At 42.9% G+C, this 27,688-nt stretch overlaps 1 protein-coding gene across 1 annotated transcript; it reads left to right on the forward strand.

Annotated features, from left to right (window-relative positions):
- The first annotated feature begins 465 nt into the window (after nucleotides 1-465).
- On the forward strand, nucleotides 466-10,290 carry LOC143803794 (uncharacterized). Its single transcript, XM_077281561.1, has 4 exons — nucleotides 466-569; nucleotides 2,934-2,957; nucleotides 5,726-5,808; nucleotides 10,159-10,290. Exons 1-4 carry the CDS (start codon nucleotides 491-493, stop codon nucleotides 10,288-10,290), a joined length of 318 nt encoding a protein of 105 aa, XP_077137676.1. The 5' UTR covers nucleotides 466-490.
- The last annotated feature ends 17,398 nt before the right edge of the window (nucleotides 10,291-27,688 follow it).

The following is a 27,688-nucleotide window of genomic DNA, read 5'->3' on the forward strand; positions in this document are numbered from 1 at the left end:
GAAGCATCAGAAGAATTGAAGAGTTCTCTGCACCATGGTTGGTTGTTTTTGTGCTACAAAATCCATCTTGTAATTAAATTAACCATGTAATTACAGGACAATAAAACCAAAATCATAAAATTCAATTTTAAAAATTGGAAACAAAGTTTAACTATAATTACACGCTCATATTTATGTCCTTACAATTAAATTGTACATTTATTACAAATGAAGCAAAGAATTTATTACAAGACACAAGGACGTAAAAACTTCAATAAGTCATGATCTTTCCATGGGGAATGCCGGCTACTCCTCTCCCTCATAAAGCTCTGCTATATTTGTACAACAGATTATAAATGGCCACATTAAGACGGATTCCACAATAATACCCCATTAACATGACAGCGCGGAGATCCACCCACTTATATAGACAAGTCCCTGTGATGGATGAGGGAAGTTTATACTGAAGTTGATATCAAAGTCCTTCCTCGCTCCCGGATTTTGTCTCTCCATGAAGCTCGGCTGCTCTTGTCCCACAGCCTCGGTGCTGCTCGCCGGGGCCTGTGTGCTGTTCAGTCTTCATAATGCAGGTACATTTCTTAATTAATAATGCTAATACTACTAGTAGTTGTAGTAATAGTAGCAGAAATAGTTGTAGTAATGGTGGCAGTAGTAGTAAAAATATTGCAGTAGCAGTACCTGTAATTGTTGAAGGAGAAGTAGTAGTGGTAGTAATTGTTGTAACAGTAGCGGGTGCAGTAGCATTAGTAATAGTAATTGTTATAGTAGTATTATTATTAGTAGTAATTGTAGTAGTATTAGTATGAGCAGTAGTAATTGTAGTAATCATTGTACTAACAGTAGAAGTGATAATAGCAATAGTTGTAGTAATGGTTATAGTAGTAGTTGAAGGAGCAGAAGTCCTGTAGCAGCCCTGGAAATAGCAGTAATTGTAGCTGTAACTGTTATAGTAATAGTATTAATAGTAGTAGTTGCAGCAGCAGCAGCAGTAGTAGTAGTGGAAGTAGTAGTAGAAATTGTAGTAGTAGTAATTGTAGCATTAGTAGTAGTTGTAGCAATATTATTATTAGTAGTAATTGTAGCAGCAGTAGTAGTTGTAGTAATTGTATTAATAGTAGTCGTAGTCGTAATAGCAATAGTTGTAGAAATGGTTCTGGTAGTGCTTGTAGGATTAGAAGTAGTAATAGTGGTAATAGCAGTAATTGTAGCAGTGCTTGTTATAGTAATAGTAGTAATACTTGTTGTAGAAGAAGTAGTAGTAGAAATAATAATCTTTATTTTTATATAGCGCCAACATATTCCGCAGCGCTTTACAGTTTTGCACACATCATCATCACTGTCCCCGATGGGGCTCACAATCTAGATTGCCTATCAGTATGTCTTTGGAATGTGGGAGGAAACCGGAGAACCCGGAGGAAACCCACGCAAACACGGAGAGATCATACAAACTCCTTGCAGATGTTGTCCTTTGTGGGATTTGAACCCAGGACTCCAACGCTGTAATGCATACTACTGAGCCACCGTGCTGCCCTAACAGTAGTAGGTGTAGTAATTGAAGTAGTAGTATTTTTAGTAGTAGCAAAAGAAGTAGTAGAAGTAATGGTAGTAGCAATAGTTTTAGTAGTAATAATAGAAGTGCCAGTAGTTGTAGTAGTAGCAGCAGCAGAAGTAGTAGTAATGGTTGTAGTACTAGTAGTAGTAGATGCAGTAACAGTAGTTGTAGTAGTAATAATAGTACCAGTATTAGCAGCAGCAGAAGTAGTAGTAATGGCTGTAGTAGTATTAGTAGCAGTAGTTGCAGTAGTAATAATAGTTACAGCTAGAGGTAATAGCAGTAATTGTAGCAATGCTTGCTCTAGTAATAGTAGCAATACTTGTAATAGGAGAAGTAGTAAGTGAAATAGTAGTATTTGTAGTAGTAGCAAAAGAAGTAGTAGAAGTAATGGTAGTAGCTATAGTTGTAGTAGTATAACAGAAGTAGTAGTAATGATTGTAGTATTAGTAGCAGTTGCAGCTTTAGTAGCAGTAGTAGGAGTTGTAGAAGCAGAAGTTGTAGTGATGGTAATAGTAGTAATTGTAGGAGTGGTTGTAACAGTATTAGTAGTGGTTGTAGTAGCAGCATCAGCTATAACAATTGTAGCAGAAGTAGCTGAGTAAATGGTAGCTGCGTTTGTAGCAGTAATTGTAATAGAAGCAGCAGCAGAAGTTGAAGTAGTGACAATAGCAATGGTTGTAGTGATAATAATGGTAGTAGTAGTTGCAGAAGTAGTAGTTGTGGTTGTAGAGTACAGTTAGTCCTCGGGTTACAACGGTCTCGAGTTACATCATTTCGTGTTTACGACGCTTTATACGACGCCTCATTCCGACTTACGCGGTTTTGCGTCTTAAGTCGAACTACTGCAACTACGTGCAGCGGCGGAAGAATACAGTCTAGTACTGTACACTGTACCCGGTTACAAGAGGAAAACGAGTCTCCTGCACGCCATAACACCCTAATTATGAAGGGTACTGTGTTAGGATAGGAGTTTGGATAGGCTAAGTGTTTGCAGTACTGTAATGTTATTATGGTACAGTACTGAATGAACGTATGATCCGACTTACATTGAAATTCGGTTTACGACGCCGTGTAAGAACGGATCAACGTCGTAAGTTGAGGACTACCTGTATTAGTATTAATATTCGCTGTAGTACTGGTAGTAGCAGTAGTGGTACACATTGCAGCAGAAGCATCAGTAAGTAATAGTAGTAGTTGTAGCATTAGTAGTAGTTGTGATAGTGGTTGTAGTAGATGTAGTAGAAGCAAAAGCAACCGCTTTATTTTATCTTTGCTCAAAATGATTATTGTTGCTGTCATTGCTCTTATTATAATACTACTAGTAGTAATACTTATATCATTATAAAGTAATATAAAAGGGTTGTCTTTCTCCCACCAGGTGCACAGACAACAAACTCAACAGGTAAATGCAATGCGATAGAATGAACCCTATGTGCAGCGGGACTCTAATATTAACATTATTAATCCTCCTTACCAAGGCTCACTCCTATGTGGAGCATTCTGCATGTATCTTCATGTGTCGCCTGTGGCTTATAAAGGGGCCGTATTCTACCATCGCTCAGACAATAGTGTTACGAGATCAGCTCCCAAGGAAATTCGTCTTCTTAATCTCTTCTTAATAGATATATTTAATTTATATATAAATATTACAGTATGTGCGCTCAGCCTACCTGATTGTGAATGTTTAAGATGGAGTTTGTAGAAGAAACTGATGGTAGAGCTGACAATTGGCCGACATTGATCTCACGTGTATGGCCGGCGTCACACTGGCGAGTTTTACGGACGTAAGAGCGCAGAAACTACGTCCGTAAAACTCGCATAACATACGGCACAATGATTCTCAATGGGGCTGCTCCTATTAGCCGTATATTACGGTTCAGTATTATACGGCTTTCTACGGCCGTACAAAATCGCAGCATGCTGCGTTTGTCAGCGTACTGCGCAAAAAAATCGCCAATGAAAGTCTATGGGGGCGAGAAAAATACGGATTCCACACGGACCTGCAGTGTGACTTGCGAGAAATACGCAGCGCTGTTAGTGAAAAGTCGGTAATTCAATTGCCGGCTTTTCATTTCTCCTGCACAAACCCGACAGGATATGAGACATGGTTTACATAAAGTAAACCATCTCATATCCCCTTTTTTTTTGCATATTCCACACTACTAATGTTAGTAGTGTGTATGTGCAAAATTTTAGCGCTGTAGCTGCTTAAATAAAGGGTTAAATGGCGGAAAAAATTGGCGTGGGCTCCCGCGCAATTTTCTCCGCCAGAGCGGTAAAGCCAGTGACTGAGGGCAGATATTAATAGCCAGGAGAGGGTCCATGGTTATTGGCCCCCCCGTGGCTAAAAACATCTGCCCCCAGCCACCCCAGAAAAGGCACATCTGGAAGATGCGCCTATTCTGGCACTTGGCCACTCTCTTCTCACTCCCTGTAGCGGTGGGATATGGGGTAATGAAGGGTTAATGCCACCTTGCTATTGGAAGGTGACATTAAGCCAGATTAATGATGGAGAGGCGTCAATTATGACACCTATCCATTATTAATCCAATTGTAGGAAAGGGTTAAAAAACACACACACACATGATTGAAAAGTATTTTAATGAAATAAACACAGCGGTTGTTGTAATAATTTATTGCTCTCTCAAATCCATTTGCAGTCCCTCGCTTGGCAACATAATAAACGCACAAAATACATACCTTCTGATGTACTGTCAGGTCCAACGATGTAATCCATCTGAAGGGGTTAACTAATATTACAAGCAGGAGCCCTGCAATAATGCAGCTGTGCTCCGTGCTTGTAATTCCCCTGCGAATGAATGAAATGTAGGTCATTGACCTACATTTCCTTCAGTCGCGGTGATGCGCCCCCTGGTGGATGTCCTCATATGACCTGGAGCGTGGGAAAAAGTTCCCAGGCTGCAGTTCATGAGAACATCCACCAGAGGGCGCCTCACCGCGAATGAATGAAATGTAGGTCAATGACCTACATTTCATTCATTCGCAGGGGAATTACAAGCACGGAGCACAGCTGCATTATTGCAGGGCTCCTGCTTGTAATATTAGTTAACCCCTTCAGATGGATTACATCGTTGGACCTGACAGTACATCAGAAGGTATGTATTTTGTGCGTTTATTATGTTGCCAAGCGAGGGACTGCAAATGGATTTGAGAGAGCAATAAATTATTACAACAACCGCTGTGTTTATTTCATTAAAATACTTTTCAATCATGTGTGTGTGTGTTTTTTAACCCTTTCCTACAATTGGATTAATAATGGATAGGTGTCATAATTGACGCCTCTCCATCATTAATCTGGCTTAATGTCACCTTCCAATAGCAAGGTGGCATTAACCCTTCATTACCCCATATCCCACCGCTACAGGGAGTGGGAAGAGAGTGGCCAAGTGCCAGAATAGGCGCATCTTCCAGATGTGCCTTTTCTGGGGTGGCTGGGGGCAGATGTTTTTAGCCACGGGGGGGCCAATAACCATGGACCCTCTCCTGGCTATTAATATCTGCCCTCAGTCACTGGCTTTACCATTCTGGCGGAGAAAATTGCGCGGGAGCCCACGCCAATTTTTTCCGCCATTTAACCCTTTATTTCAGCAGCTACAGCGCTGAAATTTTGCACATACACACTACTAACATTAGTAGTGTGGAATATGCAAAAAAAAAGGGGATATGAGATGGTTTACTGTATGTAAACCATGTCTCATATCCTGTCGGGTTTGTGCAGGAGAAATGAAAAGCCGGTAATTGAATTACCGGCTGTTCACAGATATCGCGCTGAATGAAATCTAAATACAGAATATATATATATGTGTCTCAATGACATATATATATATATACTGTATATATGTTTTCCCGAACATTTGAGCACATAAATCCATTAGATGTCGGTTTTGCAAGCCTGCGCGAAAATCTCGCAGTACGGATGCCATACGGATTACATACGGAGGATGCCATGCGCAAAATACGCTGACACACCCTGACTACGGATCACTATTTTGGGAACATTTCACCGTATTTCGGCCGGATTACGGCCGTAAAATACGGACCGTATTGTCTTACGCCGAGTGTGACGCCGGCCTATGGCTGCATTTCTCATGCAAGTGCAGAGACGTTCGGTAACATAGATGCTAACGAGCCGCTCTCTCTATCTTATAGTTCCAGTCCCAGGATGGGGAATCGCACTTTTAGTCATGATGTCCATTATGGCTGCTTTTGTGCTGGTCAGCATGATCTTCATAGTAAGTAAAAGATATATTTTTATATTTATGTTTTTTTTATTTTGTTTTTCTATTTTATGTTTTCTTGGAGTATGCGAAAAATGTGACCTGTACATCAGTTTAAGGCTATGTTCAAACGTTGCGTCTTTGCTGAGTTTTTGTTCCGGCAGGCAAAACCTGTTCTCCTTGCCGTAAAGAAGCTGCTTACAAAAAGCAGCTTTTGTAGTGTTTTTATTGCTGCATTTTTGTTGTCTTGTATACTTGTTGATAAAGTTTATAAAAAACACAGCAAAAACTGATACCTGCATTTTTTGTGCTGCGTTTTTATACTTACCCATTGTTTCCTATGGGTGAAAAAAATGCTGCAAATATGGTGAAAAAAACCAAAACGCTGAAAGAAGTGTCATGCCGCAGTTTCCAAATTGGTCAGGAAAATAAAACCAAAATGTGTGCCGAGATTTCTGAAACCTCATGGACTTTGTTGGTACTGTAAAATGCATCTAAAAATTTGCATGAAAAACTGCAACGTGTGAACATAGCCTAAAGCAGCTTGTCAGATCTGCTATTGTGAGGGTGTAACAGTATAAAGAAGAAAACACAGAGGTCTGGATATAAAGATTTTATGATTTTATTATGTGTTTGTGGAGCACCCGTTAGGACCGTGGAGTACTCAGGCCGGGTCCGACGGTTCTTAAGGGGGTTGTCAATATAACACAGGTCCATGGCCCTGGCGTCCAATATAAAAGTAAATTAAATTAAAGCAGAATAAAGTTTATGGGGAAATTGTTCGTGATGCCACCCGTGGTGTTCGGTAATATGGAGATGGCCGACTCGCTTAAAGAGACCGCTGGGGCTGTTGGTGATGCAGCAGAGTTGTTACAGCTCTCCACGGTAGAGCTAGGCCCCAGGGCAGTTAAGAGGTGAAAGATGCTGAATGTTGTTGTGGTGCAGGTTAGGTGACGCAGCAAATAATTCAGGGGACGCAGCAGGGTGCAATTTCCACACTTTTACTCACAGTTCTCCGGTTACATTCCCCAGCTGGGGTGCTGTGTTCGCTGGGGCCGTGGTCCAGCCAGCTCTCAGGTAATTTAGGGTATACCATGTCAGAACCCCTGCAGATGTTACTTGCCTGGCCATCTCATTGCGCTGGCTTCCGCCTTTCCTGCCCTACGCCTTCACATGCAGTGTCCCAAGCCAGCAGCCTTGGATCCTGTCGGGTGACATACTCTAGGTCCCCTTGATTCTATGCAGCTGTCTTTTCGGCAAATATGTGCAAATATAAGCAGGCAACCCCCACATGTACTCAGGCTAGCTAGCAGCCACAAATCATGCAGCTACGGAGACAGAAACTAAATCTCTGAGCACATCCAAATACTCGGAGATCACCTGAGCATGCTCCGGAAATCTCGAGTAACAAGTATACTCGCTCATCACTACTTCCCAGACATAGAAATAGTCTGCAAGTCGTGCTTCTCCTGCCACACATAAAGAAAACCTGTGAACCCTGTTGTTCTCTGTCCACAAGTAGAGAAAGAATATGAAGGTCCATTTACACAAAGCGGTCAGTGGCACTAATCACCTTCTGTCTTAAACATTTACCGATCGATTTAAGACTATTTACAAAGATGGTGCTAAAACATGTGCACAAAATGATGTATAAGAGATTATTCAGTGCAAGAAAACTGCCATTGTTCTCCAAAGTACGATTCCTGTTTATGAGTCGCCTGCCAGGGCCGTGGGGTACTTGGTACCGGTTCCGGTACTCACTGGGGGATGTCACGGTGGCGGCGACCCGGTCTGTGACCCTGGGAACCATTTTAAAAGGGAAAGTCTTTAAAGGGATTTTAGGAATAAAGTTTGTTCGTGACGCCATCTGTAGTATTCGGTCAGTGGGGACCGACGCTGCTTAAATGGGTCCACTGGGGTAATGTTATGGCAGCCAGATGGTATAACTTCCCACAGGTGAAGTATGTCCCCAGGGCTCCCGGTGAATAGATGAAGATGGTGAATGGTGCAGTAAAGAAAACACAGGTGTGCAGTCTCTTTACCTGGTTTACTGTAGGCTTCACGCAACCGCAGTCCAAGGCACCAGATCACAGGTATAGGCAGGTTCCAGCTGGCTTAGAAGCGAATCCAGAGTTCCCCTTTACCAGGTGGAGATGAAAGCCTTCCTCATAGCGTGGTGGTGTTGTAGTCTCTTACTGCCTATGGCATCTGATAAGGTCCTCACAGTTCTCTCTCTGTCCTCCATAAAGATGGGACACAAACCCATATGACAGGTGACTCGAGCCTTTTTATAGGGTCTCTATCAGGACCTGGGCTCTATATGCCACTGTATCTCCTGGGTATTAGGGCAGACAGGTAACTTGCAGTTCAGCTGTCCTGCCCATTTCTGCTGTAAGTCTTAGAGTCCCTCACAACCTCGGTGTTCCGACTACTGGTAATCTGCACTTCATAGGGAGATAGCTCATTCGCAGCTGTCCTCCCCTGATGCCTCACTCTCCTTCATGCTCACTAAACGATGTCCTTTTCCTTTTTCTGTTCTCTTTCTCCAGGGGCTGTAGTACCTCAGGCTACAGGACCCCTTCAGACCTTCTGACACTCTGTGTCTGTCTGCTCTCTTCTCTGTCCTCTGACAGTCTGACTAAACTGAACTCCTTCTGGAACTGAACTCCCTTTCCCTCCAAACTAGAATTTATATAGGGAAGCCACCCATAAACAGGGTCAGGGTTCCCCCTTCTGGCCTGAAGTGTGAACATGTTGTGTGCAATGTGGTACCTGATAAAGAAGGTCTTTCATCGCCTCCAAGCGTAACATCACTCTCCCTGTGAGGAAAGCAATGCCACTGTGATTACCAGGACCCTCGGGCGTCACATTTACACAGGATAATGTTCTGCCAGACTTGTGCTAGATGTTCTGACAGGAACAATTTTTAAGCAAAGTTAAAAATAATTTCACATGACAAACAAGTGTTTTGCTCCTTCATCAAGAGAGCAGCAGTCTGTTTACACTGCAAGATTATTGTGAAATGTGTTTCTCGAAAAGCTCATTCCCAATTATATTTCAGTGTAAATGCATTTTTAAGTCTTGTCTCACAAACATACAGCCTGTAAGTCCTTCTTTTCTTTTCCTGTCCACTCATAGAAAAAGACTGTTACTCCTGCGTCCCCTAGCCACACAAGGGAAGTCATATTCCCTGCTTCCAAACATAAAGAAAACCCTTGAGTCCTCCTTCCACCATGCACATGTAGAGAAAGCCTGTGCATTTTCTTTTCATCATGCACACATAGAGAATTCAAGGGAATCCTACTTCCCCTATTTCTACACATAAAGCCTTCAAATTCTGTTATGTAAGATTGTATAGGAATTATAGATGAGCGAGTCTACTTTTTGCTCGGGGGGTCTCCGAGTATTTGTGACTCCTCAGAGATTTTGTTTTTGTTGATGCAGCTGCATGATTTACGTCTGCTAGCCAGCCTGAGTACATGTGGGGGTTGCCTGGTTGCTAGGGAATCCCTACATGTAATCAAGCTGTCTAACAGTTGCAAATCATGCAGCTGCAGGCAAGGAAAACTAAATCTCCGAGCAGTCACAAATACTCAGAGATCACCCGAGTGTGTTCGGGAAAACTAGAGCAACGAGTATACTCGCTCATCACTAATAGCAATAGGTAATAATTAGGGTTGAGCGAAACGGATCGTTCATTTTCATAAGTCGCCGACTTTTGGTAAAGTCGGCGTCTCATGAAACCCGACCCGATCCCTGTGTGGGGTCGGCCATGCGGTACGCGATCTTGGCGCCAAAGTCGCGTTTCGTATGACGCGTTTAGCGCCATTTTTACAGCCAATGAAGGAGCGTGGGCAGAGTGATGACATAGGGGTTAGGGCATGCACGCCTATCATCATTTTATCGCTTGTGCGCAGTAGCGATTTGGAATGTGTAAAACGAAATTTTCTGTGCTGGAAGAGAGAGAGAGAGAGAGAGAAAATAAAAAATAAAAAAAATAATTGACGTGCATAGGGTTTCGTGTTCCGGCCGATCCTCGACTTTGCGCAGTAATCGGCCGATTTCGCCCGACTCGACTTTTCCAACAGTCGGGTTTCGTGAAACATGACTCGACCCTAAAAAAGTCAAGGTCGCTCAACCCTAGTAATAATACAAATCCAGGTGCAGTACAGTAATGGGGTCGACAACTACCCTACCAATTGTAAATTCAGAGAAAGACATATTTCCAAATTAGTTTTGATTCTTGCTAGAAGCTACTATGGCTTTGGTGCCTAATAAGTGATCCTAAGTGGATTTTAGAGATTATAGTTGTGTAATCAGTTAAAGTATTGTAGATGTTGTTACAATTTTAATAATCTCTTTCAGCCATTGTGGTGCCGGAATACAGAAGATGATTGCCAAGATGGAATATCCTTTTATTCTCCCCATGGCTTATGCAGACCAAGAAATAATTGGACTATACAATGTGGGGACAAACCTGTACAATGCCAAGATTAGTTCCATCACATGTGATATTCAGGTATATATATATATATATATATATATATATATATATATATATATATGTATATTTGTACATATACAGTATACGCTCACATTGTAATCAAGATGCATTCTGCTATAACCTCATAGCTAGGGACCCTTCCAATGTGATATGATATTATTTATTTTCTGAAATTAACTTGTATTTGAAATCTGTGCAGTTATAAATCTGTTATGTCAAGTCCTTCAGTATCTCTTCTCTTTTGGGTTGAGATTTCATTTATAGTTTACTATTTGATTCTGCTCCTATGACATGATCCCTCCCTACCCTCTACGTACTTAAATGGGTTTTCCACTACTAGGACAACCCCTTCGTAAACCAAATGTTCAGCCCCGATAAAATAATAAAGCCTATACTCACCTCCCATCTCGACTCGTTTCCTGCAGTGTCGGCCCTCGCTCTCCCCGGAGCTGTGATGCGGTGTTGTGACATGTGATGCTGATGCCCAATCAGCGCTGGCGTCACTGTCTCCGCCTTCGACAAACTGAACATGAAGAAGTCAGAGATCAGCTGCAGCCCTACTTCCTCTTTATGCTCAGTTTGTCCGAAGGCGGAGACAGTGACACCAGCACTCATTGGGTGCCGGGAATCACGTGTCACAAAAACTGCGCAAGAGCCCCAGGACCACAAGTGCCAACACCACGAGAACGGCGCTTACACAAGAGGTGGGGATAAGCTTTATTATTTTATTGGGACCGAACATTTGGTTTAAGAAGGGGTTGTCCTAGTTGTGAAAAACCTCTTTAACAAAAAACTTAAAGGGGAAAAACAATCAATGTTGAAATGTAAAAACATTACATTAGTGGAGTCTGTAAAGAGTCCAAATATGCTTGGCCCCAGCAATATTCCCCTTTAAGGAATAACTAGAAAATAGTGACAAGTTCACTTTTAGTTATCTAGATGGCTCTATATTGTGTTATTATAAGATTCTAGATTAAAAGTTAGAGTTCTTTATTTGAGCCCCTTCCTCATATTTTTGCAGTTGTTGTTGTTTTTCTGTCTTTGTATTTTCCTCCACTACTTACAACAGCTTTCTTTTATTTTTCGTTTTATATGGCTGTATTAAGGGTTTACTTTATGGTGTACTGAGAAAAAAAAGGAAAATAATTTCAAGTGTGGAGAAACTCTGAAAAAAAAAAAAAAAAAAGCAGTCCCACCATTGTTTTGGGGCATTATCTTTACGGCTTTGATTGTTCGATAAAAATGAACTAGCTAAATGATTTTCTGGAAGGATTCCAATTTTTTCGATTTGAGTTTAGATTTTAGTTGTTAAAAAAATATCAGAATTTGTTAAAAAAAAAAATAAAATTGGGGTTTCTGAGCTCTGTAATGTTATTCCTTTTCTGTTGATGGAACAATGCTAGGGATTAATTTTTTTGCACGGCTGACTGTTTCTTTTCTTGTTGCTATTTTGCGAGGGAGATGTGATGACTAAAAGAAAATGGCAATTGTGGTGTCTGGATATTTATCTTTCATTTACCAGATGTGTCGATTCCTGATATGTCTATCGTTTAATCTTTTTTTGACAGGGAAAAGAAGTGATTCAAATTTTATTTACTGTAGTTTTTTTTTTTTTTTATTTAGTTTTATTTAGTTTTATCTAGTTTTTTAGTTCAGCTCCGATACATATGTGCTCCCAATTATACCTTATTATTTCCTTCCCATTTTCCATTATGACTGCAGATTTTTTTTATGTTGTTGTTACGTTATTTTGTTCACTGATTTGTATATTTTCTTTATTAACCTTTTCATTAATTGTAATAATATGTTGCATACATTTATATATGTGTCATCTGCTTGCAATAAAATGCATTTCTGTCGATGCTAATATGTGCGTATGTTGTTATTGCACCACTGTAACTGCAATGGGACCTTTAGAAAAATAAGGTCCAGATCTGCTTGGCCCTATCATCTTTTCTAGAAGAAGACAAAAACTATGGTCAGGCGTGGGGAATTGGACCATGGAAAGCAAAGGGGCCAAGACAAAACACAAGGATACTCAGTCCTGACTGGCAACAATGACGAGAAGAACAGATGGATTTTTCCTTTGCCTATATCGTTAGGGGGTACAGGGAATGAGACCTGGGAAAATCAAAGTAAGAAATTCCTCCAGCCGTAGGTTCCAATTTAAATCAAAATTTTGTCTGAAATGCTTAGGAAAGTCGCAAATCATATCTTGGCTGTACCTGTCACATTCCACCAAGGTGCCTGACAGCGCACGGCGAGACAGATGGGAAAGGGAGCTCTGCCAATAGGGAAAGATTAGATGGACAGCCCTTGAAGCTGTGCAACCCTGAGCTCCCTGACGCCCCTAGATGGGTTCTTTCACCCTTTCGGCATTCACATTCCTATCCCTGTCTTGCCCTAAGCACAGCCCTAGCTAGTGATTGGGGCAGCAGGCACGTTAGTCCTTCTCTATAAGGCTACTTTCACATTAGCGTCGTGCACTGCACGTCGCTATGTGTCGTTCTGTAGAAAAAATGCATCCTGCAAAATTGTTTGCAGGATGCCTTTTTTCTCCATAGACTTGAATTAGCGACGCAGTGTGACGCATTGCCACGCGTCGCAACTGTCGTGCGACGGTTGCGTCATGTTGCGTCGGACCGTCGTCACAAAAAAATGTTGCATGTAACGTTTTTTTGTGCGTCGATAGCGTCTTTTCCGGCCATGCATGCGCAGCTGGAACTCCGCTCCCGCCTCCCCGCACATCACAATGGGGCAGCGGATGCCATGTAAAACATCCGCTGCCCTTGTTGTGCGGCGCTTCCACACTATGCGTCGGTGCGCTGCAACGTCGCATAGCGACGTGCAGTGCACGACGCTAGTGTGAAAGTAGCCTAATATGGACACAAAGGGAAACAAAAAGGGTAAAAGAAAACAGCAATCACTCTAAGAGCACCCAGACTATTTAAGGGAAAGAAAGGGTGACGCAGACCAAAAAGGAGATAAGGAAAAGGAAGACACAAGACAAATATCCAAGCAGCAATCTCTGGAGACAACTCCTAAACCTCTTCTCTTTCCATGACTCACAGCTCCAAACCAAGTCCAAGGTATAGCAAGCTATCTCTGGCAGCTACCCAAGCTAAGAGGTGAGTACTTATACCAGAGGAGAGTGGCGAAAATAAGAAACACCGAGATAACTCAAGATGGAAAGCTCTACAAGACAAGCGGGAGAGATTAATACCTACAACTAATAAACAAGGAAAAACTGCATACCTAATTGGAAAGCACAGCAGATCCAACCAATGCAGGCATACGTGTAGCCAAACTCTGTGATTTTCTGACCCCTGAAAAAGAGGGGACCACTCTCTATTGCGGTCTCCCCGTGATAGTACTTTAGGATGTCATTCTTTTAACTTTGTTGGAATTAAAATTTGTATTTTAATTGGAACCTACGGCTGGAAAATTTTCTTACTTGGATTTACGTGGTGCCACACTGGACGGGAGTGCATTCCTCCATACCAAGGACGGCAGCAGCCTCACATTGCATGAGCTGGTTTCCTTCTCATGCAATGAGACCTGGGTACAATTCTTATGTAGAACATATCAGTAACTTAATATTTCTTTTGCATTGCAAGTATGCATCGAAAATTATAAATAAAATAAATTTGCGAAAAGTTTTATATAAAAATGTCAGGTTGTTTTGTGTTTCCAGCTTCAACGCAAACTGACAGGTTTCCATAATTACAGACCACAGACAAACCGTTTGTCCTCTGATCCTGCAGTAACAAGTTACTGTTTCCCCATCCCTCCACCTTTTTAGTGTCCGTAGGTTATCCGGAAAAGTAGTAATGTAATATATGTCTCCAGTATCTGACTAAGCAAGGTTTGTTTGTAGTTTGTAACCATAGACACTTCGGTCTGCATCGGAGGTAGACAATAAGTGGAAGGTTCTAAAAAAACTTTGTAAATTATTTTATTTCATCTGAACATTAAAAATTGTTGCAAAATATACACCCACTTTAATAAAAAAAAATAAATAAAAATAAATTGTTTAATAAATAGACATAAAAACATGATTTATTTATTCCTATGGGTAAGGTGGAGAATATGTGTACAGGGATGGTTTAAGAAAAGAGCATCGCTATAACCAAAATTTTACACAAATGGATTGGCCTTTATTAGGGTGCAGTCAGACAGCTGTATAAATTAGACTGAGAACGAAATGCAGTGCATGGACTGGCTGGCGGCTCTCCTGACCTGAACGTGACAACTGGATAGAAATACAGGAGAGCCGCCAGCCAGTCCATGCACTGCATTTCGATCTCTGTCCAATTCATATGGTAGTCTTTATACTTGCAGTGAAAATTGGCAACTATGATCGATGCATTCCAACACTTGATGCAGATCACGAATTGTCAGGTGGGATTTGGGCGAGAAAATAAGGCTGCAAATGTGTGAACCTTCCAAAAGGGCCAGTTCCTGTGAGCAAACTATGGGTTCTTTCCTGTGCCTGGGGACAGCTGCTACTCCTGACCAGATCATGGGTCTAAGGCCTTGAAGGAACATAGAAAAAATGCTGCTAGTTGGGGTCATTAGTAGAGATGATGGAACAGATTTGAAGATAATCAAATTTGTCACAAATTTCACTCCCAAAAATTTGATTTGCCAGAATTTTTTATTTAAGTTTCAGTTTTATCAATCTCAGCAAAATGTTTCTCCAGCGCTCACTAAGTTGATGATTGATTCTTCAGTCTTCTGTCTTCATTCCTCGATGCCTCCATTGTTGACAGGACCAAACACGAAGTCATGATGAGGGGAGTACAAATATTTTTTTTTTATATTTAGAATGCCTTTTGCCGACGATCAGGGCACATTTGATTCGCTCAAATCGATTTTCCAACATCACACAAATTTAACAAATTCACATTGTGGCAGTTCTAGCTGGACTATTGGTTGTAATATTGAGGCCAAAATGTGCCCATATTGTGCTCCTGGGAATCTGAGAACCCCATGTCATCATTAATTTGCCCTTACGATGATCCACGTGGCCAATGACCTGATTACTGATTTCTTACCGGCAGGAAGGTGACATATTTATTACCTAGAATGATTACTGCACAGATAATATGGGGCTGGAGATGTGAGGAATTCATTGATTGCCAGAGACGAGGACCGATAATTATGTCTGGTGTGACTCTGTCCTTAACGTCATGTTTACCCGACACACAATTATTCTTGGCAATAATGGTAGATTACGACAGGTTATATATAATTGCACGACTTCGAGAAAATCATCAGAAGTTGCAACTGAGAGAACGGTATATCCAAAATCACTCATCACGATGGTGCCGGGACGTTACAAAGCTCCACAATGGATTCTGCCTGTCCTGCTGATGCTGAGCCTCCCAATGTCAGGTAAGGAACAATGGGTTGAGATGACAAGACTAATGTGCTCTGCTCTCACTGTACGGCGGCTCAGTCAGAGCAGGAAGCAGACGGCAAGGGACACCGAAAGGCGAGTATGTACTGTTTGTTTTTTTTGGTAACCAGGGTAAACATCGGGTTACTAAGCGCGGCCCTGCGCTTAGTAACCCGATGTTTACCCTGGTTACCCGGGTGCTGCAGGGGGACTTCGGCATCGTTGAAGACAGTTTCAACGATGCCGAAGTCGTTCCCCTGATCGTTGGTCGCTGGAGAGAGCTGTCTGTGTGACAGCTCCCCAGCGACCACACAGCGACAAAACAGCGACACTGCAGCGATCAGCATCGTTGTCTGTATCGCTGCAGCGTCGCTGTGTGAGACGGGGCCCACAAAGAGGTTGAAGCTTTATTTACCTTCGCTGTAGAATATTTCTCCATCAAATCTGGAGAAAAACTCAGCCAAATCTATTTTTACAAAACTCCCCACCGAAAACAGATAAATGCTAATGATAACTTTCTGATGTCAGCAGATGACAGATGTGACCGCTGCAGTTGGTCATCATGTGTCAATGCGGTACACCATTTCCTGAGATGGGTGTACAAAAAATTGGCAATGAACCAAGGAAATATTGTCACGCACTTAGGCTGTGTGCACACGTTGCGGATTTGTCACGGGTTTTTTTTTCGCCATAAAAAATGCATACATTATGCATCCCATCAATTAGAATGCATTCCGCAATGTTTGTGCACATGATGCATTTTTTCCACGAAAAAAACGCATCGTGGTAAAAACCACAGCATGGTTCATTAATTTAGCGGATTTTTTGCGTTTTTCCTGCTATTTAATGCATTGCGAAGCTCCGGAAAAAAAGCGTCAAAAACACGAAAAAACACATGCGGATTTCTTGCAGAAAATGTCCGGTTTTGCTCAGGAAATTTTTGCAAGAAATCCTGAACGTGTGCACATAGCCTTAAGGTAAATTTTCATACTAAAATATTCTACATCAAGTGGATGAGAATTTTTCAAATCTTATCTACTTTTCCGCTTCAGAATTCTTTGACTATTTTTTTGTTTCATATAGAAGTATTAGTATAGAAGTATATGATGATTTAAAGAGATTCTGTCAGCAAATTTGCTAGCTCATCTGAGAGCAGCATGATATAGGAAAGGAGACCCTGATTCCAGCGATGTATCACTTAGTTTACTGGGTCCAGCGATTGTGACAGAGTTTTTAGATGTAACAGAGCTCGAAAAATACCCCCATCCACAGCACAACTTTCTTTGTACATTGTGTATTGATTGCTAATCAGAAGAAGGTGTGTGGTCAGACCAGGGCTCACATGAGCACTAGTCCTGGCAGTGATAATGTCCTGGTGACAAAACTTTCATTGTAAGTAAACAACAGCACAGCCTAATAACACATTGTTGAAATCTGTGTTTCAGCTCCTATCTCCTGCTGTCTTCAGATTACATAGCAAAAACCTGCCGACAGATTATAAATATATTTTTTTTTTTACTTGGTGTAAATGCCGCAGTTCTCCTGAATCCAGCAATGCCTTTCTTTTCTTTCTGCTCCTCTCCATTCCTGAGATATGGCCCCATCTTTCATTTATATAAATCTAGTCTTGTTAGCCATGTGGGTGGGGTACTCAAGAGGACACCAACAGAGCAGGGGTGACTGCACCCATTTGGCTATCAAGACTAGATTTAAATACTGAGAAGAAGAGGCCATATCTCAGGAACAGAGAAGAGCAGGAAGAAAAGAAAAACATTGCCGGATTTTGAAAGGGGTTTTCAATTTTTAAATAAATAAAGCTCAAACATGACAGTTATGTAACTTACTAAGATCATTTGTATTGAACAGCCGTGACACATGCAGCCGCGGGGACTATCGATGATATATCAGGTTCACAGCAGATCAGAAGGATGTTGGACAAAAAGTTTCTTCTTACAAGGATTACAGATGGAGTTTAATTGTAGCGTACGGATGATAAGTTAAATAGGAAACTGAAAATATAACAATAGTGTAGAAAAAGCAAACAATATTAAATTGTGTGTTATTAGGGGAGGGCATCTTCCGTGTACCATCCTCATCTATAACTGCCTCTGCAGAGAATATCTCCAATTTTGGGGGACCTGACACATTGTTATAAGACATGGATATGAAGCTAAACAGAATTAATCGTAAAGGAATATATTTATGGAATAATATAGTGTTATTCTTTATATATTTATTTATTTTTACCTATGTGAAAATATGAAAAATGAAACAGTAACAAGTATTCCGATTTCCCATTATCAGACACTAGAGGGAGCAATTTTTCCCATATGCAACGAGCATAACGATGGCTGCTAATGCGTGAGGATTTTCCTCCATTATTGTCTCATCACCTCCACTTTCTTGCTCTGTGAAATAGGAAGGGAGAAGATAAGGCTATGTTCACAATAAGTCTTTTTGCTGAGTTTTCAGTGGAGAAAGTCCATTTTTTTGAGAAGCTTTGCATTTCTGAGAATGATTTGAAGTTTCCTCTCAGTTTTTCACTTTCCAAAAACTCTTCAAAAAACCCTGTAAACAACGGCACACAGCCTAATTAGTGACATGAGATGCCCACCAGGGCAGTGGGGATACTCGGTACCGGGTCTGGTCACAAATAAATGGGTGGTCATGGTGGCAGCAACCCGGTCCGTGGCCCTGGGCGCCCAAGTAAAAGAAATCGTTTTTAAAGGGAGTTGTAAAGCAATAAAAGTTTGTGACGCCACCTGTGGTTCTCGGTCAGAGGTGACCGACGCTGCTTAAAGGGGTCCTCTGGGGGCGATGGTGCTACAGCAAAGATGGTGACGCTTCCCACAGGTGAAGTGGGGTCCCCAGGGCTCCCGGTGTGTTTGGCAGGGATGGTGAATGCTGGCAAATAAATGGAGGACACATAGTTGCAGTTTTTACCTGGTTTACTGATGTTGAACTCAGTCCAGGGTATCGGCAACAGGTGTCGATGGAGTCCAGGCAGCCCGAAGACAAGAAGAAATCCCTTTGCCAGGCCAGTTTGGGAGCCTTCCACTTTGTGCTGACTACTAGTCCCTTGCTGCCCGTAGTGTCCTGACAAGGTCCTCGGTTACTCTCTGTCCTGGGACAGTCCCTGTGTAACACCCCAGGTAACTGGTTGTTACAGGGATGTTGCTTTCCCTTCGGGGAGAGTAATATCATGCTCAAAGGCAATGGATTTCTCTTCACCAGGTAAAGCACCCGCATGCAACACATTCCAAATCCAGGCCAGGAGAGGGAGCTCAGGACCCGGATTCAGGGGAGCTTACCTCAAATTTGGATATATGTCCTGGTCTGGAGGAGGAGTTAGCCAGTCTGATAGAGACACTGAAGGAGAAGGAATTCTGAGAGAGCAGACAGAGAGGCCTGGCAGCCACGAGGAAGCTGCAGCCTCCAAAAGGACAGATATCCCGAGGGGTTGTATGTGGTGGAGCTTCAGAGGAAAAGAGCAAAGGAGAGGAACAGGGCTCAGAGGGGAACTGTGACCGGGCACCTTCAGAGCCGAAGTACAGTACCGGGTACCGGGAGCCCGAGGCCTTAGTGGAACTGTAGGACACTTAGCAGAAACGGAGGGCTGAGAACTTTATGGGATTGGCCCACACCACACCTGAGACGCAGCAGCAACTGAGGAGCGTAGGGCACGATAGAGTCCCAATAAAAAGGCTCAAGCTGCCAGTCATGCAGGTACCTGTCTCAGGACAGGGGGAATAGAGGACTCTGCAGAAAGCTTCAGGCAGCAGAGACTTCATATACAGCAAGCGCTAGATTGAAAGGCTCACGGATCTCGACTGGAAAAAGGGAATCTTTCATTGCCTCCGAGCCAGCTGGGCCATATCATCACCCGTGCCTGGTACCCTGGACTGTGGCCTGCTAACTACAGTAAACCAGGTAAAGACTTATAACTTGTGTCCTTTACTCATTTTACCAGCTTACACCATCAACAATTTCCCTTTAAAGACCTTTCCCCCTTTTATTGGCGTCCCAGGGCCACGGACCGGGTCGCAGCCGCCGTGACATCCCTTTTAAGAGAGACAGGACCCGGTACCAAGTACCTCACTGCCCTGGCAAGGCGCTCCACCTGCATGGTAGGCAACTTGAGCCATCTCTTGGGGTCTCTGTACACGGTAACTCCGGGCTCTGATCGTTGCTGTAACTCAGGTATTATGTGGGCAAGTCACTATTAGCTTCCTGCCCTGTGGTTCTGCCGTGGGACTTGTAGTTCCTCATGACTTCAGGCTCCCAGTGCCCGATTCCTGCGCTCTAGCTTAGAGGGGCCCAATTGCAGCCCTCCTCTAGCTCTTAAGCTCCTCTGTGCTCCTTCACTGTCTGCTGCCAACTGAACTAACTCCTCCTCCAGACCAGGATGTATATAGGGAAGTTCCCCTGAAACCGGGTTCAGAGCTCCCCCTTCTGGCCTGGAGTCAGAAAGTGTTGCATGTAAGGTTACCTTCCAAAGGGATTCCCCTTGTTTCCAGGCATGGCATCAACCTCCCCGGGAGGAAGGCAGCACCACTGTGGTACCTGAACTCCTGGGGTGCCACAGACACATCTCTGAAATCTGTGTTTCAGCTACTATCTCATTCTGTCTTCAGATTACATAGCCAAAAAAAATTTATCACTGAAATCAAAGAGAACCTGTATATGTTTGGTATCAATGAACTCGTAATGACCTAGAAAATCATAATGCAGGTCAGTTTTAGCATATAGTGAACGTGGTAAAAAAGAAAAAGCAATTGTTGAATTGCACTTTTTTTTGTAAAGTTTTGAATTTTTTCCCACTTTCCAGTACACTATATGGGAAAATCAATAGTGCTGTTCAAAAGTACAACTCGTCCCACAAAAAACAAGCCCTCACATGACCATATTGACAGAAGAGTAAAAAAGTTATGGCTCTAGGAAGAAGGCGAGCAAAAAGCAGAAACTCAAAAATGGATAAACCCAAGGTGGTGAAGAGGTTAAAAAGAATATGTCACTTGTTATAAATGTAATTTCTATTACCTGGTGTAAATGCCACTGTTCTCCTGACTCCTGCATGTCTAAAGCGAATCCTGAAGTAAACCTTTCCAATCTAGGCAGTGTCCAATTAAAAGAAACTTTAAAACAAGGAGCGCATCAGGAATAAAAACTCTTACATAAGTGTCACGCAACATGTAGCAAAGGCTAAGTGCAAGATGAACGGATAAGGGAACCAAACACTAGGAAAGGGAAGAGTGGAGAACCCTAGGCAGATCTAGCATCACCCTGTCTGCCCTATCATCCCTATATAGGTACTGCATCTATCGCTGAGCAGGATACCTAATCCCTGCCTGACCCTGGTGATAAGCCTTGCATCTGGTAGGACAGGATGTGCACTAGTCAAGCCCCACTACCACTAAGGACAGATGGGATAAACAAACAAGGAAACACTTACCATATATATTTTTTGTGTGCTGAAAATGCCCCCCTAGGCTTATACACGAGTCATTGTCCAGAAAGCCGGTGGGGGAGGGGGGACGGCGGAGCAGCAGCAGGAGCTGGTGGCTGTGGCACAGTGACAGCTGCAGCTGTAGCCGCCGGGTAACAGAAGACATCATACTCACCCTCCTCACACTGTCACTGCATCTCCATCGCTGCATCTCTGTTCCGGCGCCGGCAGCTCTTCCTGTGCTCAATGGTTATGTTGTACCGCTCATTTAGGTAATGAATATGCACGCGTCTCCATTCCCATAGGCATGGAGTGCATTTTCAATACCTTAATGAGCGGTACCACATGGCCGCTGAGCACAGGAAGAACTGCCGTGCCGGGACAATGGAGATGCAGCAACGGCGCGAGGAGGGTGAGTAGGACGGTGGTGGGGGGGTGTGAAGCATGCAGGACTGGGGTGCTGAGCCATCTGGGACCAGGGGAGCCATGTGGGACTGGGGGAGCTGAGCCATGTGGAACCAGGGGAGCCATGCAATACTGGGGGAGCCATGTGGGACCGGGGGAGCCATGCGGGACCAGGGGAGCCATGCACGACCAGGAAGCCATGCGGGACAGGGGAGCCATGCATACAACAGGGGAACCACACACAGCAGGACAGGACGGAGGAGCCACACATACCAGGACAAAATAGGGGAGCCACGCATAGCAGGATAGGGATAAGGAGACAATACATACCTGGCTTATACTCGAGTCAATAAGCTTACCCAGTTTTCCGTAGCAAAATTGGGTGCCTCGACTTATTCTTGGGTCGGCTTATACTTGAGTATATACGGTAGGTGCCTCGGCTTATTCTCGGGTCGGCATATACTCGAGTATATATGGTAGCATGAGTAGACTCAGAGAGAAATAATGACGTTCTCCAAACACCAAAGAGGTTTGGCTGCTATAGCTCCAAGCCTCAACAGGGAAATGGAAATAGCAATATCAACCAGAACTTCCAGCAACAAGCTGGAAGTTATAAACACCCTGGTCCAAGTGTTTTAGCTAGAGTCAGGGGAAGGTTGCCACTGGGTCCTACAGTCAGAAGGCCCAGGAAGAAATCTGCAAAGGAAACTGCTGAGACCTTCTGCAGTCAGATGCAGAGCCACACCCGTGACAATAAGGTGACGTTCAGAATATCATTATTTGGTCAGTATTTTACATCAGTATTTGTAGCCAAAACCAGGACAGGAACAATCAGTGAAAAAGTATAATAGAAACATATGCACCACTTCTGTATTTATCACCCACTCCTGGTTTTGGCTTACAAATACTGATATAAAATACTGACCAAATACTGAATGCGTGAATGTGGCCTTATTCTTTAAAATTGATTCCGAAAAAAAGAAATTCCGAACCAATAAAGAGAATTTTCTGAAGAGGTCTCAAATGCCTCCAAAAACTCAATGTGAGCATTGCCTCATCATTGCTACTTCCAACCATTGGCATTAGAGAGTCGACCTTGTTTTTTTTCCTCTGTAAAGAGAAGAGGACATTTGGATATTTTATTTCTCAGAGGAGCATTTTATGACCTATATGTCTCCCTATTAGTGATGAGCAAATATACTCGTTACTCGAGATTTCTCGCGCATGCTCGGGGGTCCTCCGAGTATTTTTTTAGTGCTCGGAGATTTAGTTTTTCTTGCCGCAGCTGAATGATTTACATCTCTTAGCCAGCATATGTACATGTGGGGATTCCCTAGGAACCAGGCAACCCCCACATGTACTTATGCTGGCTAACAGATGTAAATCATTCAGCTGTGGCAAGAAAAGCGAAATCTCCGAGCACTAAAAAATACTCGGAGGACACCCGAGAATGCGCGAGAAATCTCGAGTAACGAGTATATTCGCTCATCACTACTCCCTATACCAGCTGTAGGCTCTTCACGAAGAGAAACTTAACAGTGAAAAGCCTAAAATCGAGCGAAACAGTTATTTTTCTTTGCACTAATGAGGGGCAAAAACCCTGAAACACGTGTCTACAAATGGAGCTTCCATTATGGCATTATATTCTATGTCATCATAAATATTATGTGATCTAACAATTTCTGTTTTTTCTTTTTATTCATTTTTACAGCGATTCTGCAGAACACAAGTAAGTAATAATTACAGAAAAATATGGTATGATGCAATGTTATAGGATAATGCTAAAATAACACATAAGGGAAGGCGCAGACGGCCATATTTTCGGTCCGAGTGCGGCCATATTATCGGTCCTAGTGCGATGAACCAAAATAACGGATCACACTCAGAACAAGGTTAGTCTACGGGGCTGTTCGCACGTCAGATTAAAAAAATTGCTGTATGCCTGAGGTTTTTTTATGGATATCCGGATCACATTTGGCCATGGAAGTCCATGAAAAATATTGGACTTGAGACAAAAAAATTTGTTTAAGGCATTTTATGATCAGGCTAAGTATTTTTAAATTTCGATAGAACATGGTGATACCACATATGTATTTTTTTTATTATTTTTTGCTATTTAATTATCCTTATTTTTAATGGGGAAAACAGGGAGTGATTTGAACTTTTCTGTTTTTGTATATTTTTTTTTAGATTTTTTCAGATTTTTTAAAACATTGTTTTTTCACTTTTCACTGTTTTATTAGCCCCCTTAGGGGACTTGAAGCTGTGATCGTCTGATTGCTTGTGCTGTGGTATATAGAGTAATGGTACAGCTCTATATAGCACACGTTAGCATATAGATGAACTAGAGGGGCACCAAGATGGCAGTGATGGGGGACTTCAACAGGCCCCCTGCTGCCATAGTAATCCATCAACTCGCCACAATCACATCACAGCCGGTACACGAGGTCCATGTAAGTGCGGATGCTGGACACAGATGTGATATTGCGTTTTCTGTTAACTTTTGTTTCATCTTGACTCTTCCAGTGTTACTAAATTGTCATCCTTGTCCTTAAGTCTTTTTTGTTTTATAAATGTAAATTAATTGCATTATTTTTCTTTATATTTCTTTCAGCTGCAGCTGCAGGTAAGTTATAAAAAATTAAATAAAAGCTGCATACTAATAAAAAAATACTAATTATTTAATATAAATTTGGATATGAAAAGTGTAAGGCTGGTTTCACACTTGCGTTTTTATCTGCATGCATTTTTTTAAAAAACGCATGTGTGAAAAAACGCATGTAAACGCGGTAAAACGCATGCGTTTTTTAGACGCATGCGTTTTTATAGAAAAACACAAGAAAACACAAGAAAACACAAGAAAACCCTAACCCTAAGGGCTCATTTCCACATGCGAGTCACACGTCCGTATCTCGCATGTGGAAACCAAGCTGTGGAGCCGGCACTGAGGAGCGGAGCGTGCGGCCGCATAGGAACACATGGAGCTGCACAGCTCCGCTCCTGAGTGCCGGCGCCAGGGCTTGGTTTCCACATGCGAGATATGGACGTGTGCCTCGCATGTGGAAATGAGCCCTTACCCTAACCCTACCCCTACCCCTAACCCTAAACGTGACTGAAATACGTGGCACTGAAATACGTGGCACTGAAATACGTGCAACTGAAATACATGGTACTTAAATACGTGGCACTAAAATACGTGGCACTGAAATATGTGGCACTGAAATACATGATACGTGGCACTTAAATACGTGGCACTGAAACACATGGCACTTAAATACGTGATACGTGGCACGTAAATACGTGGCACTTAAATACATGGCACTGAAATACGTGATACGTGGGACTTAAATACGTGGCACTGAAACACGTGGCACTGAAATACGTGATACGTGGCACTTAAATACGTGGCAGTTAAATACGTGGCACTTAAATACGTGATACGTGACACTTAAATATGTGGCACTTAAATACGTGGCACTGAAATACGTGATACGTGGCACTGAAATACGTGGCACTGAAATACGTGGCACTGAAATACGTGGCACTATGACTGTCAGAAAATGTTCATTAAACGGTTAGGGGTGAGGTTAGGGGTAGAGTTAGGGTTAGGGTTTGGATCCCTTTATCACCTTGATGGTGGTGGGTGGTTTTTCAGTGTGTTTTCTGTTTTTTTTGCGTTAAAAACGCATGCGTTTTTAACGCAAAAAAACGCATGTGCTTAAAAACGCATGCGTTTACATAGACAGCAATGCATTTTTTTGCCGCGAAAAAATGCATGCGTTTTTTCGCGGCAAAAAAAACGCGCAAAAAATACTACAGGTTGCATTTTTTAAAATGAACGCATGCAGAAAAAAAACGCATGCATTTGAAAACGCGACCAAACGCGTACAAAAAAAAACGCATGCGTTTTCAATGTTAAATATAGGGGAAAAAAACGCATTCGTTTTTTGTGCAAAAAACGCTGCAGACAAAAATGCAAGTGTGAAACCAGCCTAAGCGAGGTGGAAACATTTAAAGGGAATCTGTCAGTAGGATCTACCCTCATATGCTGTCTATATGGTCATGTAGGTCATAGAAACTGTCATGATTCTCAATGGCGAGAGAACATAGCCCAGCATATATGAGAACTAGCTCTTGGAAGATGGAAACTATACTGACCATGAACTAAACCTGCCGCACAACTAGAAGTGGCCGGGTAGCATGCCTACGTTTTTTAACCCTAGATGCCCAGCGCCAGCCGGAGAACTACCTAATCCTAGCAGAGGAAAAGACAGTCCTGGCTCACCTCTAGAGAAATTTTCCCAAAAGGCAGACAGAGGCCCCCACATATATTGGCGGTGATTTTAGATGAAATGACAAACGTAGTATGAAAATAGGTTTAGCAAAATCGAGGTCCGCTTTCTAGATAGCAGGAAGACAGAAAGGACACTTTCATGGTCAGCAGAAAACCCTATCAAAACACCATCCAGAAATTCCTTTAAGACTCTAGCATTAACTCATAACACCAGAGTGGCAATTTCCGATCACAAGAGCTTTCCAGACACAGTAACGAAACAGCAGCTGTGAACAGGAACAAAATGCAAAAACACACAAGGACAAAAGTCCAACTTAGCTGGGAGTTGTCTAGTAGCAGGAACAAGCACAGAAGGCTTCTGATTACATTGTTGACCGGCAAGAAACTGACAGAGGAGCAAGGTTATATAGCGACTCCCACATCCTGATAGGAGCAGGTGAACAGAGGGGATGATGCACACAAGTTCAATTCCACAAGTGGCCACCGGGGGAGCCCAGAATCCAATTTCACAACAGTACCCCCCCCTCAAGGAGGGGGCACCGAACCCTCACCAGAACCACCAGGGCGATCAGGATGAGCCCTATGAAAGGCACGGACAAGATCGGAGGCATGAACATCAGAGGCAGTGACCCAAGAATTATCCTCCTGACCGTATCCCTTCCATTTGACCAGATACTGGAGTCTCCGTCTGGAAACACGAGAGTCTAAGATCTTTTCCACAACGTACTCCAACTCACCCTCAACCAACACCGGAGCAGGAGGCTCAACGGAAGGCACAACCGGTACCTCATACCTGCGCAACAATGACCAATGAAAAACATTATGAATCGAAAAGGATGCAGGGAGGTCCAAACGGAAGGACACAGGGTTAAGAATCTCCAATATCTTGTACGGGCCGATGAACCGAGGCTTAAACTTAGGAGAAGAAACCCTCATAGGGACAAAACGAGAAGACAACCACACCAAGTCCCCAACACAAAGCCGAGGACCAACACGACGACGGCGGTTGGCAAAAAGCTGAGTCTTCTCCTGGGACAACTTCAAATTGTCCACCACCTGCCCCCAAATCTGATGCAACCTCTCCACCACAGCATCCACTCCAGGACAATCCGAAGATTCCACTTGACCGGAGGAAAATCGAGGATGAAACCCCAAATTACAGAAAAACTGGGACACCAAGGTGGCAGAGCTGGCCCGATTATTGAGGGCGAACTCTGCCAAAGGCAAAAAAGCAACCCAATCATCCTGATCCGCAGACACAAAACACCTCAAATATGTCTCCAAGGTCTGATTAGTCCGCTCGGTCTGGCCATTAGTCTGAGGATGGAAAGCAGACGAAAAAGACAAATCTATGCCCATCCTAGCACAGAATGCCCGCCAAAATCTAGACACGAATTGGGTCCCTCTGTCAGAAACGATATTCTCAGGAATACCATGCAAACGAACAACATTTTGAAAAAACAGAGGAACCAACTCGGAAGAAGAAGGCAACTTAGGCAAGGGAACCAGATGGACCATCTTAGAGAAACGGTCACACACCACCCAGATGACAGACATCTTCCGAGAAACAGGCAGATCCGAAATAAAATCCATCGAGATGTGCGTCCAAGGCCTCTTCGGGATAGGCAAGGGCAACAACAATCCACTAGCCCGAGAACAACAAGGCTTGGCCCGAGCACAAACGTCACAAGACTGCACAAAGCCTCGCACATCTCGTGACAGGGAAGGCCACCAGAAGGACCTTGCCACCAAATCCCTGGTACCAGAGATTCCAGGATGACCTGCCAACGCAGAAGAATGAACCTCAGAGATGACTCTACTGGTCCAATCATCAGGAACAAACAG

This window comes from Ranitomeya variabilis, chromosome 2 (assembly GCF_051348905.1).
Source record: "Ranitomeya variabilis isolate aRanVar5 chromosome 2, aRanVar5.hap1, whole genome shotgun sequence".
NCBI classification, from domain to species: Eukaryota; Metazoa; Chordata; class Amphibia; order Anura; family Dendrobatidae; genus Ranitomeya; species Ranitomeya variabilis.